General features: G+C 43.9%; 1 protein-coding gene across 3 annotated transcripts in view; it reads right to left on the reverse strand.

Annotated features, from left to right (window-relative positions):
- Positions 1-16,186, reverse strand: part of Smap2 (small ArfGAP2) — a 51,643-nt gene that overhangs the window by 13,112 nt on the left and 22,345 nt on the right. For all 3 annotated transcript variants that reach the window (XM_036178774.1, XM_036178773.1, XM_036178775.1), the window contains exons 2-4: positions 6,415-6,548; positions 4,292-4,377; positions 3,352-3,430 (exon numbers count right to left, since the gene is read on the reverse strand). In XM_036178774.1, coding sequence (XP_036034667.1) covers positions 3,352-3,430; positions 4,292-4,377; positions 6,415-6,548 — 299 coding nt within the window. The remainder of the gene's footprint in view (positions 1-3,351; positions 3,431-4,291; positions 4,378-6,414; positions 6,549-16,186) is intronic.

Below are 16,186 nucleotides of genomic sequence, written 5' to 3' on the forward strand. Positions count from 1 at the left end.
TAATGTAGTCCAGGCTGCCTTTAAACTCACTATAGCTGAGTTTGACCTTAAACTCCTGATCCTTCTACATGTACATCCAAAGTGCTAGGATCACAGATGGGCTATGCTCAGCAGAACACTATTTACATACTGAAGTTGAAAACCGTTTGTCTATTTTTAAAATGGACCTTTGAAGGGAGTAGTGTACACGCTTTTAATCCCAGCTCTAAAGAGGCAGAGGCACGTGGATCTGTAGGAGATTGAGATAAGCCTGGTCTAGGTAGTAAATTCAGGCTAGCCAGGGCTATATAAGTGAGACTCTGTCTCAACTACAACAACAAAACCAAACAAAATCCAAACAAAGAAACACAAAAAGCAGACATTCTGTCGCTCAGCAGAACATGTACCTAATGTGCACAAGGCTGTTGTTAGATATTAGCACCTCACACTAACAAAATGATCTCTTTAACAAAGCCAGTTGCTTTTTGTTTAAAATTAAATGTTTCCACTTAGCAAATGTTTTTGTTTTGTTTTGTTTTATTGTTATTTTATTTCCTTTTTTAGAAACTGTCTATATAGTTCGAGTTGGTGTATACCTTGTGGCAATCCTCCTGCTTCTGTCTCTAGAGGCTGGTATTATAGGTATGTGCCATCATCCTGGCTGCTGAAAATATTCTTTTTCTTTATGGTGCTAGAGACTGAAGTAACTATTAATTCTTGGTATAACAAGAATATGAAAACATCTAAGCATAGTAAATAGAAAAACTGAAAGCTTCAGTTAAAAGGAAGTATTTCCTCCCCAAATGAAAACAATGTTTTGTGGGGGCAGTGCTGCAGCAATGTATGACGCGCTCTGAGTGTCTTCCTGCCACAGGCCCCTTCCCCATCTTCTGGATCACTCTACATACTTCCTCGTTTAGTTTACACTTCAACACAGTGAACATAGCTTTTACTTTCTATAAATAAAAGAAAATGTATGTGCTTGGGTTTAAACTCTTTTGAAAAGATTTATTTTATTTTAAAATTATGTGTGTGGAGAGAGGTATGTTGTGTACACAAGTGCAAAGCACCCACAGAAGGCAAAAGCAGGTGCTGGATCCCATGGAACTGGAGTTACAGGCAAATTCGAGCTATCTGGAGTGGACTAGAACTGAGCTCTCATCCTCTGCTATAGAGTGCATGCTACTGACTGCTGCGCTATCTCTCTAGCCCTATGAAATTCTTTTGGATGGAGCTCTCTGGGGTGTAGCTGTACAAGCGGTAAATTCTTTCTTGGAAGAGTTATTCTAACCGACAAGCCTTATTTTTCCAGATGACTGTGAGTAGTCTGCTGTATTAGGTTGGGAAGGAATTCCTCTTCCCTGACTGCCTGCACTCCTTGCATTTACCTGCCTGTCGAGACTTACCAGGTAAGGCCCTTCCCATACACTGCCAAACATCCATCTACAGCTGATTCCAATGAGCCTAACTAAACTATCTGGGAAAGCTTTTACATGAAATGGCTTAGGGAGCCCCATGCAAACATGATTTCACTGGCTAGCTATCATATCATCCACTAGAATAAACAACTAAAGGCTGGGAAATGGAGCTCAGTGGTAGAGTGCTTGTCTGGATTCAATCCCTAGCAATGCAAACAAGAAAGAGAGCAGTTGAATAAAAACGAGAAGACAGACAAATGATGGGTGGGTGTGACCTGTGCTAGGACTACAGAATTTCATACTCCCTATAATTCTATGGCTGGGAAAACACTATCAATTATTGTAAAGAATCTTGCCAAAAGCTGACTAAGGATCCAGAGTGTCATCTTTACTGCTTCTTAGTCATCATTAGTAGGCATACTTATCTAGAAACTAGGTTGCATTCCCTCCTGTGAGCTGTAACTGGTACCTATCCATCTCCCTCTGAAACTCTTGGGAAAAAAGAAGTGTCCCATTGATGTAGTGGGTAGCCATTCCAGCGTTGGCCTGGAAGTTCCAACCCCCATTGAGGCTTCGGTAATGGTCACGCCTACAAGGTGGGGCAGAGGGAGGAAACTGAAGACCCAGGATCGAGAGAAGAGGCTTCTCTTGGTTCCGGGACCCTGGACGCTGGAGGTAGACTGAGCAGAGTTCTCCAGAGAACACCGCCGGACCGCGCCATACCTTTCCCAGACCCTGCAACCTACCCCTTCATTTGTAAGTTACCCCACAAAATAAACCTCCCTTTTAACTACGTGGAGTGGCCTTGATAATTTCCCCAATACACTGGCAATCAGTTCAATGGCACAGGCCGTCAGCACACCACAGTGCAGGAACAGGTTGGTCAGACTGAAGGAGGCACAATGATTTAACTAGGACTGCTTCTTCTGGCGTCATTCATAAACAAAAAGCATATGTGCGTGTTATTAACATATACATATAAATACAATACCATTCTACTTGACCTTTACCCTCAACATGACCATCTATAAAAAGTAATCTGGGACCAGCCAGACCCTCAGTGGGTAAGGGCCTTGCTAACGATCTTTCCGAGTACGCTCTCGGGGACCCTTATGGTAGGGGGAGGGAAGTGACTCCAATAAGTTGTCCTCTGACTTCCACATTTGCAAACCATGACATTTTTGACACACACACACACACACACACACACACACACACACACACACTTTTTTTTTTGTTTCTCGAGACAGGGTTTCTCTGTACTGGACTTCGCTCTGTAGATCAGGCTGGCCTCGAACTCACAGAGATCCACCTGGCTCTGCCTCCCAGTGCTGGAATTAAAGGCGTGTGCCTGGCTAAATAAACAGTTTTTTAAGGAAGGAATTTGGAGTCAGATATAGAGAAGATCTATAATCTCAGGACTTAGAAGGTAGAGGCAGGAGTTTGAGGCCAGGCTAAGCTGCAAAATGAGACCCTGTCCCAAAAATTCAAAGAGGGAGGGAGGGAGGGAAGAATTTAGAACTGGGAACCAGTAGCACTTCTCAGTGTAGATCAAGGCAGAGAATCCACTGGTACCTGCCCACAAGTTAATCTCTAAGCATGGTCCACATCATGGCCTTGACTCAGCACCTGGCTTTCTCCCACTTCTACATTTATTTATTTGTTTATTTATTGTAGCCTTAGTTCGTTCATTTGTGATAGGGTATGACTATGTAGCCCTGGCTGGCCTGGAATCACCATGTAAACCAGGCTGTCCTCAAATTCACAGAGACTGCCTGACTCAGCTGGAATTAAAAGTGTACACGGCCATGACAGGCCACTTTCACGTTTATTAACTGACCATTTTGCTGTTTCACTGGTATTTCGTTTATTAAGTGAAAGTCTTTCAAATTCTTTCCTGGCCTGATTAAAAAGTAAACCACTGTAGAAACCAAATGAAAGATTTATGACCAACCCTAAGGGCGCTGATGTCCAGACTTCGGTCCATATATTTCTTCTTCTCATATTTATCTCGAATAAATCCTTCAACAGCTCTACAGATGCTTATTAAGGACTGATCAAAAGAGTGTCTCCAACAGTGGGATGTGAGAGAGCAACTGGTCCCCATGGCAACGCTGTCCTCCTTTCTCCTGCCTGGTTCCCCACAGGACTCCCGGCTCCTTAGATGCAGCTTCCTTCCCTGACCTGACCCTGAAACCCCTCCTTCAAGTGACTCCCCTTAGACTGATGACAAGAGCGAGGGGCCCAACCTTGACTGAAGGTCCCTATCAACAGACTTCAAAGGCACCTAAAAGCCTCCCCCCAAAGAAGCTTAGACCCTGCTGCCAGATTCTGAGGATGGGTCTCTTTCACCTAACAGGCTCCACCAGCACCCCCCAAAGTCACACCCAAAGAGGTAGTCTGCAAAGTGCCCCTTGAGAAACACCGCCTTCAGATGGGCTTGCTCTGTGTCTGTCAGCCCTGCTGAGGGAACAGAGGAAGAACAATATTGATAAGCTGGGCAAAAACAGTCAATACTTTCTATAAGCTATTTTTAAAAAGCAGTAAAAATGAGTGCTAGTTTTGCTGATTGCCACGGTTCAACAGAGCACAGTAAACCATTCTTTTCATCAAACAATAGTTTCAGAGACTCAGAAACTACTGGAACTGTCACTCGATGGAAGAGCTCACAGTGAAATCACCGCAGCCCTAATTACCGAGCTCTCCCTACGTGACACTCCACGACAATCCCATCAGCACACAAGCGCCTTTTCTGCCTCACTTGAAGGAGAGAGAAAAGCCAAAGTCTTTGACTAATCCACACAGAGATCCCCAGTCCTGTCACAGCGCTTGAAGGTCGCCTGGCTCTCCCCAAACATCAAAACTGCATTCAGCTATCGCTCCAGAAAAGATACGGGTCTATCTGAGGCCGCCGGAAGGTCTCAGGAAGGTAGGCTTCGTAGAGTCGGTTTGCCTTTCCATTCCCCATCTCTTGCATGCACTGCAGTGGAAGAGAAGGAAGAGCAGGTCAGCCCAGAGAGTGCATCGTCTCCCCGGTTCTCAGAGGGTACAAGTGGCAGATCAGGACTGAAACTCGAGGGGTCTGTTTTCCTGACACCTGCTTGCTTTAATTGTTTTCTGCTACCTTTCTGTGTATGGGTATTTTTCTAGCATATCTGTCTGTGCACCATGATTGTGTCTGAGGAGGCCAGAGAGGGAGGACATCTGATCCCCTGGAACTGGAGTAACAGTTGTGAGTCCTCTGGAAGAGCAGCCAGTGTTCTCAGTCTCTCAGCCCCTCAACAGTTTTTGTTGCTGTTTTTAACTGAAAGATGTGTCTAATAAGGGACAAATAATTCCGTAAAAATTCATCTGAAAACCCATGCTACATAGCTACCCATCAAATTTCTACAGGGCCCTCACTAATGGGTGCTATAATTCTAAGTTAATACAGGTTTCTTTTGACAGTGCTAAGAATTGAACTCAGGGCCTTGTACATGGTAGGTAAATAGTCTACCATTAAGCTACATCCTTGGCCCTTCTAAACTTATTTTTAGCTAACTTATTTATTTCTATTATCAGTAAATATATATTTCCCATTAAGCATTTAAATAGACCCCTATGCTGTGTTTTAACTATCAACTTGATACAATCTAGAATGTCCTGGGAAAATAGTCTCAATTGAGGAATTATCTAGCTCTGATTGGCCTATAGGCATGTCCCTGGAAGACTGTCTTGATTGTTATTGATGTAGGCAGACCCGGCCTACTCTGGGCGGTACCATTCTCTAGGCACAAGTTCCTGACAGTCTGAGAGAGGCAAAAGCTGGATGAAAGGCAGCATGCATTTGTGTCTTTCTACTCTGACTGCTGGTGGGGAGTGACCAGCTGCTCAAGTTCCTGCCTTGACATACCCAAAACAGTGGCTTGGAACCTAGAGTTATAAGCCAAAGAAGCTCCTTCTTTGCTCCTTTACGCTGTTTTTGGTCAAGGTGTTTTATCACAGCAACAGAAATGAAACTAGAAAAAAAAAATGTCACTTACCACTTAGAACTACAATGGCCTAGACATACAATCTGAGATCCTTTCTAAAGCCTCTTCAGACACAAAGAAAACAAAACCTCTGATTTCTACCATTAACTTTTAGCAAGTGGTTTTCTTTGGATCCTCCTCCCTTAATGCCTCTGCCCAAGAAGAAAAAAAAATGATTTCAATAAAATGTTTAAATCTAGGAAGAAAATAAAGAGCAATGAAGCTACACCAAGGAGCAGGTCTCAGGCCGTCTGGCAGCATTAATTTATGTGTCACCCCCAGCCCACCAAGCTAACGGCATGCAGGATGTATACATGCATTTTAGCAATATAAGCACAGCTCAGAGTATCTGCCTAGTATGTGTGAGGCCCTGGTCCAACCTGTAGACCAAGGAAGAAAAATGAGTAGTCTACAGTTTGGAAGGTTGTGGGTTCTGTTCTTAGTGCTGGGGTCAAACCCAGCAAACTTCCTTCAGGCTAGGCAAACATTCTCTCTCTGAGCTATTCCCTCAGCCCAGAAGGTGTGTTTGTTCTTTTGTTTAAATGACTGACTACATCTAAAACTACAAATGCTGTATCTGTTAGTGCAAAAGTCCTAGAGGATCACAGACGTCTTCAAAGAGTAATCATTTTATTATTAATCATTGTGATTAGAATGACACACCTGTAATCTCAAGGTAAGGCTTGGGAGGCTGAGGTAAGCGCAGAAAGAGTGAGAGGCCAGCCTGTTCAAAACAACAACAAAAATAACAATTTGCTGGGTGTGGTGGCATATGCTTTTAATTCCAGCACCCAGTAGGTAGAGACAGGGAGATCTCTGTGAGTTCCAGGCCAGCCAGGGCTACACTGTGAGACTCTGCCCCAAATAAATATAAATTAAATAAAAATTAGAATTTGACAAATGTGTTTGACAACTAAGTTTCCCTCACCTTCACAACCAGTTGAGAGTTCACCTGGAACTATTCCTACTCAGGGATAAGAGAAGCTGGCCATTCACTGTGCTCATACCTGAATCTGTTCCTGAGTCCACTGGTCGAGGTTCACTGATTTCACCCTGGATATATGTACCCCCAGATTCCTGTGGATCCCAGCACACCGAATGCAGATAAACACGCCAATGTTCCAGGAGGCCCATCGCGGCCCTGTGAAGACCAAGACAGGACAAGTTATGAGAATGTCCCAGGCCACCTATGCTATTTAGATTATCAAGCAGTATTTCTGCTAAAACCAAATGGGAGAGATTTTACTGAAATTACCTTTATATTGACTTTATTCACTCCTATGGATCAACGTTTGATTTTCACCTTAAACAGCTCCCAGGATGTCACAGAGCTGTGCGGGGTCACCACTCTAACTCCAGGACAGTTTGATCACTCCAACCCCAGACCTACTAGCAGGCACTCAGCACCCTCTCCCCAGCCACCCCTAGCTCCCAGTTCCTGACAATCATGGATCTATTTTCTGACTATGACTTGCCAATTCCAGACATCTAATCGACATGGAACTATGCAATGTGCAGACGCAGGACAGGTTTTCAGTGTCTAAGGAGTGCTAAAATGCACGGTACTGTACTTTGCTACTTGTGTGAAGAACACTCCAGAGTGGTAGAAAGCCAAGGCCCATTTTCTCTAGCTTGTACTTGATACTGTGAAGGTGGGGGGCTTGGATTCAGCTTTCTCCTAGGAAAAAGGATACACACATTGCAGGCCAGCAGGCTCATGTTGAAACTGAAGATGCTGTAATCCTCTCTGCTCCTCTGGCCTATGAAATATGCATCCACAGTAACCTGACAGGATCCTCTCCCCTGGGCTGATGTCCCTACTTTACCCAACTACAGAATTATCTAGATTCAGAATTGTCAAATAATGTAATTACTTGAATGCTTATTGATACAAAAGAGAAACCTCAGATGTGAATTTAATAAGCTGTTTCAGAATCTCCCATCCCCTGACAGTTCTCTTCACCCTAATAATATCTCTGGAAAATCCCCAAACTCCTTCCTATAATTTTATGTGTGTGTGTGTGTGTGTGTGTGTGTGTGTGTGTGTGTGTGTGTGAGAAACCTACTTACTTCTATAAGACAACTGCCAAGGAATAACTGAAAAATCTGACATGGCTCCTTCTCCATCATCCTCAGAAACTGATGGCATAACTTAAGCACAGTGTCAAAATTAGAAGCTGTGATAAAACATTGAAGGGACACCAATGGAGTAAGACTCCCGCTCTCTGGGATCCAGATAGTTGTCCAGCCTGTGGATTTTCACAGCAGTTTTAATGAACAAATGCTAGAATCTCGTGGGAACTCTTAGAAACCTGAATCCATAATTATTACCAGAAAGATACAATTTTGATTCAGGTAAAGTTCATTATGGTAAAATATAGAAGCAGAGGAGGCGCACATCCTCCAGACCACCACCAGGGGGTGCTCTCTGCTTGAAAGGTTATTGCTAGTCTCTTGACAGGCTCAGGTGAATCTTCTAAAAGATCTTCAGTCTCTCCATGTCCCTAGCCTATTGCACAGTCTTCCATACACTAACAGACACACAAAGACTCATATACTTGTTTCTGGTAGTGGGGTGTCATACAGATGCAAAATGAACAAGGTTTCTCACAGTGCCGAATTCATGTTTTTATGAACAGTTTTCACAACTCCCATATGATCTTTAAAATTTGTAATCGGACTGATTATCAATATTTTGCGCTTCTTTTGCATTTGTACTTTGTTCTAGATTCTTAAGGGTCAAAATCAAGATAGTTAAAATGGGGCAGGAGAGACAGGTGAGCAGGTGAAGACGCTTGGCACTGAGGGTGGTGACCTGAATAACCTTGGGTTCTATACAGTGGAAGGAGAATGCACCCCACAAGTTGCCCTCTGGTCTACACACACACACACACACACACACACACACACACACACACACACACACACACGTACACATGTACACATATACACACACACATATACACATACACGCACACACACACATATACACACATACATGCGCGCGCACACACACACACACACACACACACACACACACATACACATACACACATACATGCACACACACATATACACACATACACACGCACACACATATACACACATACATGCACATACACATATACACATATACACACACACATACATGCGCGCACACACACACACACACACACACACGCACACATATACACATACACACATACATGCACATACACACATATATATACACACACACAGTAAATAAGTAAATGTAATAACAGTTTTTGGAAAGAAGTTAGCTGTGGAATATGAAGCCCTGGGTCTAAGTTGAGAACAGATCATTTCCAGTCATCTAAGACCCTGGCACCATTGTAGGATTTCTGCAGACATTCCTGGATTGAAAGTCTTTCTGCCCCTGAGTTACACCCTTACAAAGGCCTCCGAACAGAAGCACAGGCAAGTACCTTTTAATAAGCGACCAGATGACAGCCTTCTCTTCCTCTCCCACCCCCGCAGCCCTCTGCTGGCATTCCTCCCCCATTTCCAGTGAAATAGCGACACTTCTCACTTCTACCTTACTCCGCCTCTTTCTCCCTCACCCAGCCCCCCAAGGCTGAGTCTGAACCAACCACCTCACACAACGACAGCCCTACAACCTGAGCTCTCTTTCAGTTTTCAGCAACTAAATGTCATGGTCACCAACTGCAAAATCCATAAAGGACTGTGAAATCCAGGAAGAGACAGTCATGGGCTAGGAGTAGAGCTCAGTGGTGAAGCACTTGCCTAGTGTGCTAGACTTTGGGTTCAAACCTCAACACCTCCCACAACTTAGATGGCTGAAAATGTGAGTGAATGGTGTAGTTATTAAATTATAATTTGTGGGGACCTGGAGAGATGGCTCAGAGGTTAGGAGCACTGGCTGTTCTTCCAGAGGTCCTGAGTTGAATTTCCAGCAACCACATGGTGGCTCACAACCATCTGTAATGAGATCTGGTGCCCTCTTCTGGCATGCAAGTACACATGCAAGCAGAGCACTGTATACATAATAAATAAATAGATCTTTTAAAAAAATTCTTTTTTTTTCTGGGTTTTTGTGAACCCAGAAAAAAACCTAGGTTTGAATGCAACACCATCAGTGATTACATATATGACCTTCAGAGACTTACACTTCCCAGGCCTTAGTCTCTCCATCTATGAGATGTGTATAACATCTACCTCCAATTGCCTAGAACAGAGAGGAACAATACATAACAACTGCACATATGAGCACAGCACAGAATGAGGATTCTAGAGCACATTCCCCATTCATCTCCACTGAAGGGCCAGTCGATGGATTCACATGTGTACCCCAACGCTGTACAATACTACAGAATGCTAGGGGTTGCGGGCTGTTATGCTGTTTCTCTTTTGAGACAAGATTCCACCATGTAGCCCTAGCTGGCCTCAGACTTACAGCAATCCTTCCTCCTCTGCTTCTGCAGCAGCAGGATTGTAGGCATGCACAACCACACCTGGCTTCCCCCACCCCCTTATCTCTGAATAAAACTTATTGTGTTTTATGATATACACTAAATTATAAAATACACAAAAATAGTTACTACAGTGAAATGGACTCAGTTTCAGTGTTCCAAGAAACATGAAAATTTAAACAACCGCAGTTCCTACAAAAGAGTCTAAAATACATCACCTAAACCCCCACTGGCTGCAATCCTTGTACTTACGCCAACACATGCCCCACTCATACACAAAGGTCCACGCTGCCTGCTTGCGTGGTAGGTGCTCAGATTCCATGGTATTTGACACTACCACTGCGAGGCCAGCCTACTTCCGTCTGGCATCCCTACAATTGCCCACTACGCATTGGTCACGGCAAGCAGAAAATACAAAAACATCATCCTGAAATTAAGCATGGAAAGAGGTGACACGAAGTAATGCTTTCAAGAGTTCTAAAAGCAAAAGAAGTAACAAGTGATATAAACAGACAGTGATCATGAGCCTAAGAACACGGTCACAGCCACTGAGCAAATTCTCCAGGAGCTAAAGAACACCTCAGGGTAGACTAGACAATACTCAAATTGACACGGAGTCACTCTGTAATGAAAAATACACCACGGTGAAGGAAGCCTGTAGATCTGGTTGATCACCTAGTCTGGAAAACTCTGGACTCACATGAACCGCAGGCATTCTGATACCTCTGGGCTGCTGTCTCCATATGTGAAGTGGAAAGCATGCAAGCAATGTCCAGCTTATAGTCCACTCTGGACAGCATCTGCATACTAAAAACTGCTGCAGTCTTCCTGCAGCTTGCCTCGTTACTAACTAACTGCATGACCACCAGTGCAGCAGCATTAACAAGTGAGAGAGGAGCGAGAATCTCATCACCCTCTACCTAAGCCCTGCTCAGTGTTCCCAGAAACTTCCAGAATCTATCCATTTCTTTTTTAAAAAGATTATTTTTATTTTATGTGTATGAGTGTTTTGCCTACATGTATTTAAGTATATTGTATGTGTGCCTGGTACCTTTGGGGGCCAGATAGGGTGCTCTATTATCCCCTGGATCCGGTGCTATATATAGATGGTGACGTCCTCTGCAGAAGCAGTAAGAGCTCTCAACCCTCAGTCATTTCTCCTCTCCCTCCAGTTTTTAAAGACAGAGGTCTTCGTCACCCAAAACAGTTTTAAACGCACTGTGTGGTTTAGGATCCCAGGTCCACCACCGCACCTGGTGTCGAGTGGCATCACAGCCAGGCCTTTGGGACGGCTAGGCAAGCAGTCCCCACTCCATCCTCCGCCCCAGACGGCCGTTTCTACCGAGAGCATCTCCTGTCACGGCAAACACTCCTTTTCTCAGTATCCCTGATTACTTAGTCCCAGGTCGGGTACAAAGGAAATGCTCTCCTTCTTCTGCGGTCCTGGGCACTGACGCTAGCCCGAGACGGGTTAGGCCGGTGCTCTACCTCCAAGCTGCCACGCAGACCAACAACCAATCGGGCCTCAGACTCGTAGCAGAAGAGTCATCTGTCTACAATACAAGTCTACACCAGAAGACTTCTGACCTTCCATGGCGTTTCGTATAGACGTAAAGTAACCCGGTGTGAGTTTCATGTGCAGGTGGGAACACACACACACATACATACACACACACACACACACACACACACACACAGAGGGGGGGGGGAGAGGGAGGGAGAGAGAGGGAATGAAAAATCTTTAAAAAGAACAAAATTCTTTTTTGTTTTTCGAGACAGGGTTTCTCTGTGTAGATTTGGTGCCTGTCCTGGAACTCGCTTTGTAGCCCAGGCTGGACTTGAACTCACAGAGATCTGCCTGCTTCTGCCTCCTGAGTGCTGGGATTAAAGACATGTGCCACTACTATCCATCATTATATTGACTTTTAAAATTAAGTATTAAAACAGCATACATGAACCTATTCTAATATCGCTTAAAGATGAATCTATATGGCTCTCCAGGAAAGGTGTCTAAAGTACACACTAAATACTAAAAGTTATTTCTGGGAAATGGGATTAGAAATCCTTTTTTTTTTTTTTTTTTTTTTTTTTTCCATTTACTTGGCCTATCTTTTTTTCTGCCTTGCTCAGTGAGGGACAGAGTAGTTTCCAACATGCTGAGTACTCACAGGAGGGAGATGAGCTAGCTGATGAGACATCAAAGGTAGAACTTCACCCGTGCGTAGATGGTGGCTGATGGTCTGGGAAGAACTTTCTAACAATCAAGGTAAAAAGAAATGCACCCAGAAACCAGGGGCAGAGGCTAGATCATCAGCTCTCGGGAATGAGCCTACGTGGCAAAATCATTGAGCAGGTAAGCAAAGAGGCTTCACACCCTTTCTGTTGATACAGTTCCAGCGGATGGCTTACAGGGGATATTTTCTGTGATGAGATGTGCAGCCTGAGTCTGCTGAGAGCGTGCAAGGCCGGCACTGCACCACTGAGCTATCTTCCCAGCACTGTAGGGACTGGGTTTTAGGTTCTTTCCTATGTTCAGTCACTATGACACTGTCTGAGAGTAACCGCTCAGGGAAGGAAGACTTATTTGCACTCAGTTTCAGGTCTTAGCCCATCATGGAGAGAAGAGGTCAGCAGAGCTCACTGCATGGTGGTGAGGAAAGAGAGAAGGAATGCCTGCACCAGACAGGTCCCATTCCCTCGGGACCCACTTCAGAACAGTGCTACACATCTGCAGATCTTCCCTCTCTAAGCTTTACTAATCTCCTAGGTAGCTCACAATCCATTCAGACTGACAAGATTAACTTCACGCTTCTTGATTACCATCAATGGCTTTACAAATGCCAAATGAGGATGGAAAATGGCTGGGCAAGTAGAGGCATTGTTGCTGAGTCTGATGAGGAACCCACATGATGGAAAGAGAACTAGCTTCTGCAAGATGTTTTCTATCTCCATATGTATGCCATGGCTTGTTTGTGCGTGTATGTGCAGTGTGTGTGTGAGTGTGTGTGTGAGTGTACAAGATAAGTACATGCCAAATGAAATGAAAGTGCCACATAAAATAATCAAATTATAGACATATTAACTGTTAATGAGATTAAAACAGTCAAATTCAGTTCATGAGCCTGGAACTGGCACTGAAAACTGGTTTAAATGTGATAATGTCTTGGTCAGGTTTTGTCAACTTGACAGAAACCTAGATGTATCTGGGAAGACGGAATCCTAACAGAGAAAATGCCCCCAAAGAAGGCTGGTCTATAGGTAAGTCTATGAAACATTTTCTTAATTAATGGTTGATATGGGAAACTAAGTAGGGCTACAAGAGGTATGTTTACCAGTCTGTTTTTATTTATTCAAAAAGGCATCTGTCCAGTTCCCTGTACCAAAGTAACAGTAAGCAGTAACTTCTGTAAATACACGCAGTTTAAGGAACCATGAGACTCACACAGGGCTTGCTCAATCAAGCTCTGCTCTTAGAATGATTTGCAAGAGAGGAGACTTGATCCCTCTGGGCAACAGATGCAATGTTGTTTCTATCTGTCCAACAGGACACGTCCACGTCCACAAAGTCAAGGAAAGAGTAGAAGTTGAATTTCCTAAATGTCTGAGACGAAGGCAACGGACACATTTCTCAGGCCACTTAAGGGATGAAGGAGAGTACTACACTAAGGAGTTAAAAAGTCAGAGGTACAACAGGGTGTGGTGGCACACACCTTTAATCCCAGCTCTAGGGAGGCAGAGACAGTTGGATCTCTGAGTTTGAGGCCAGCCTGGGTTACAAAGCGAGTTTCAGAACAGCCAGAACTACACAGAGAAACCCTGTTTCTTGAACAAAACAAAACAAAAATAAGGGGATGGGGACTTAGCTCAGTGGTAGAGTGCTTGCATAGCAAGCACAAGGCCCTGGGTTCCATCCTCAGCTCCACCAAAAAAAAAAAAAAAAAAAAGAAGTACAGCGGCTAGAGAGATGGCTCAGCAATTAAGAGCATTGGCTGTTCTACCAGAGTACCCAGGTTCAATTCCCAGCACCCACATGGCAGTCTTAATACATGCACACATGCAGGCAAAACAACGCACATAAAATAAAAATAAAAAAATTTGTAAATCATAAAAAAAAAAGCCAGAGGTACAAAGAACCTTGGACCTCAAGGAGCCCAGCTTCCCACAGGATGTGGGAGACCCTTCAGGTCAGCAGTTCTCAATCTGTGCATTGAACAGTAGCAAAATTACAGTTATTGACGTAGCAACAAAAAGTAATGTTATGGTTGGGGGTCACCATATCATGACGAGATGTACTGAAGGGCTGCAGCACTGGGAAGGTTGAGGACCACTGCTTCAGGTAATCACCTGGCTCTGGAGTGACTAGCAAGTTAGGGACCATCTCAGAAGGTAGCCAGGCTTCCACTGTTAGATGGCATAGACTGGGGCTTGCTCTGGCTGGTTCTGTTCATCTGTCTGGCCCTCTTCCCTCTCCCAGATTACATGGAACACACAAGACAAAGGTGGAGGCTAGGAGATTCTGGCAGGAGAGCAGCAGCACTTCTTACATTTGACCAAAACACAAGCCGGCTGAGTCAATTTAATCAAGGCGATCACTAAGCGAACAGATGCAGAAACTAGACAGCTATGATATCAGTGGAGGTGCAAAGCAACCTTACTTTGTACCAGGGAACCAGGAAACGGGGGTTAATGAAACAGAATACTGCCAAGTACTCACTGATGAAATGATAATCACTGTAGATCTATCTATTTCAACAGCCAATAGGGCTTTTCTCAGAACTCAAAAACTTAAAACATCAAGAAATCACTGAGGTCTTAGGCACAAAGAGGAGGAGAATCTTCCCCTTTCTCGGTAGCTAGCCTTACATACAAACTGTGATGTTCCCTTGACTTTCCTCAGCTCCAGGCAGGGGAGGGTCACAAAAGGAAACTGAACAACATGAAAAGATTACAGAAAGGAATAGCAGAAGTATCAGGAAGTATCACCAGCAATTCCTCATGAACCCTAGGAAGCCCAGTACTTGCTCTGAACTAGTCCTGAGGTTATCTGCCTGATCCCTAAAGATAAGATATGCTAATCCGTTATGTGATTTTTGTCAACTCAATTCTTCCAAAGCCAATTTCCTTAGATTAGATTATCTCTAAAATCTACCTCTTTTGAAAGACAGTACAATGCCTCTAAAAATTTATTAAACTGCTAGGCTTGATGGTGTGGTCCTATAATACCTGCTACTTGGAATCCTGTAATCCCAGCCACAGTGGTGGGAAGATCGAAAATTCAAGGCCCGCTTGAATAGTTTGACAATGTCTTAAAATAAAAATAATAGTAATAATATTTTCTTTTTGGTTTTTCGGGACAAGGTTTCTCTGTGTAGCCCTGGCTGTACTAGAACTCACTCTGTAGACCAGGGTGGCCTCGAACTTAGAGATCCATTTGCCTTTGCCTCCCAAGTGCTGGGATTAAAGGTGTATGCCACCACTGCCTGGCAATAATAATAAATTTTAAGGGAGAGGTAGCATTGGTAGAGTGCTTACCTAGCATGCTTGAGGTACTGAGATAGATCTTTAGCAGGCGCGAGTATACACACACACACACACACACACACACACACACACACACACCCTAAAATGCAACACCAACAAAACATTAAAGTACTAAACTGGATGGTGGTGGATCAGGCCTTTAATCCCAGCACTTGGGAGGAAGAGGCAAGTGGATCTCTGAGTGCCACCATGTCCAGCAAATATGGTAAAATTTATTGAAAGAGCCGGACATGGATTTCTATTCTTGAAATCCCAGTTCTTAAGAGGCTAAGGCAGAAGGACTGTGAGTTTTAAGTCAAGTTGGACCAAACAAGATCTTGTCTCAAAAAAAAGGCAAAGAGAAAAAAAAAAATGATAAATTTTTAAACAGGCCCATCTCTTCACTTGAGCATACAGTACTTTCTTTAGAAAGAATAAAAGCAAAAGCCATGCACATGGCACACAGAGGCAAGAGGATCATAACAAGTTCAAGGCCAAGCTTGGTCTACCTACTAAGTTCCAAGCCAGACAGAACTAATAGATCTTGTCTCAAAAACAAACAAACAGAAGTGAACCCCTAACCTTTAACTTTGTGCAGTGACAGGAGAGTGGCTAACCTTTCAAGAGACCTCATCACCCAAAAATGCCTCAAAAGCCCTTCAGTTCCTGGAGACTGGCATCCAGAACACAAGAGTCACAGGAATGAAGAACTTTCATGGATGGTGAGCTTGAAACAGCTACTCCACCCACCCACCCACCCCCAAAAAAGAAGGTCTTGACTGAATTTGTACTGGGAGGTGAAGTTTGC

The sequence above is a fragment of the Onychomys torridus genome, chromosome 2 (genome assembly GCF_903995425.1).
Source record: "Onychomys torridus chromosome 2, mOncTor1.1, whole genome shotgun sequence".
NCBI lineage: Eukaryota > Metazoa > Chordata > Mammalia > Rodentia > Cricetidae > Onychomys > Onychomys torridus.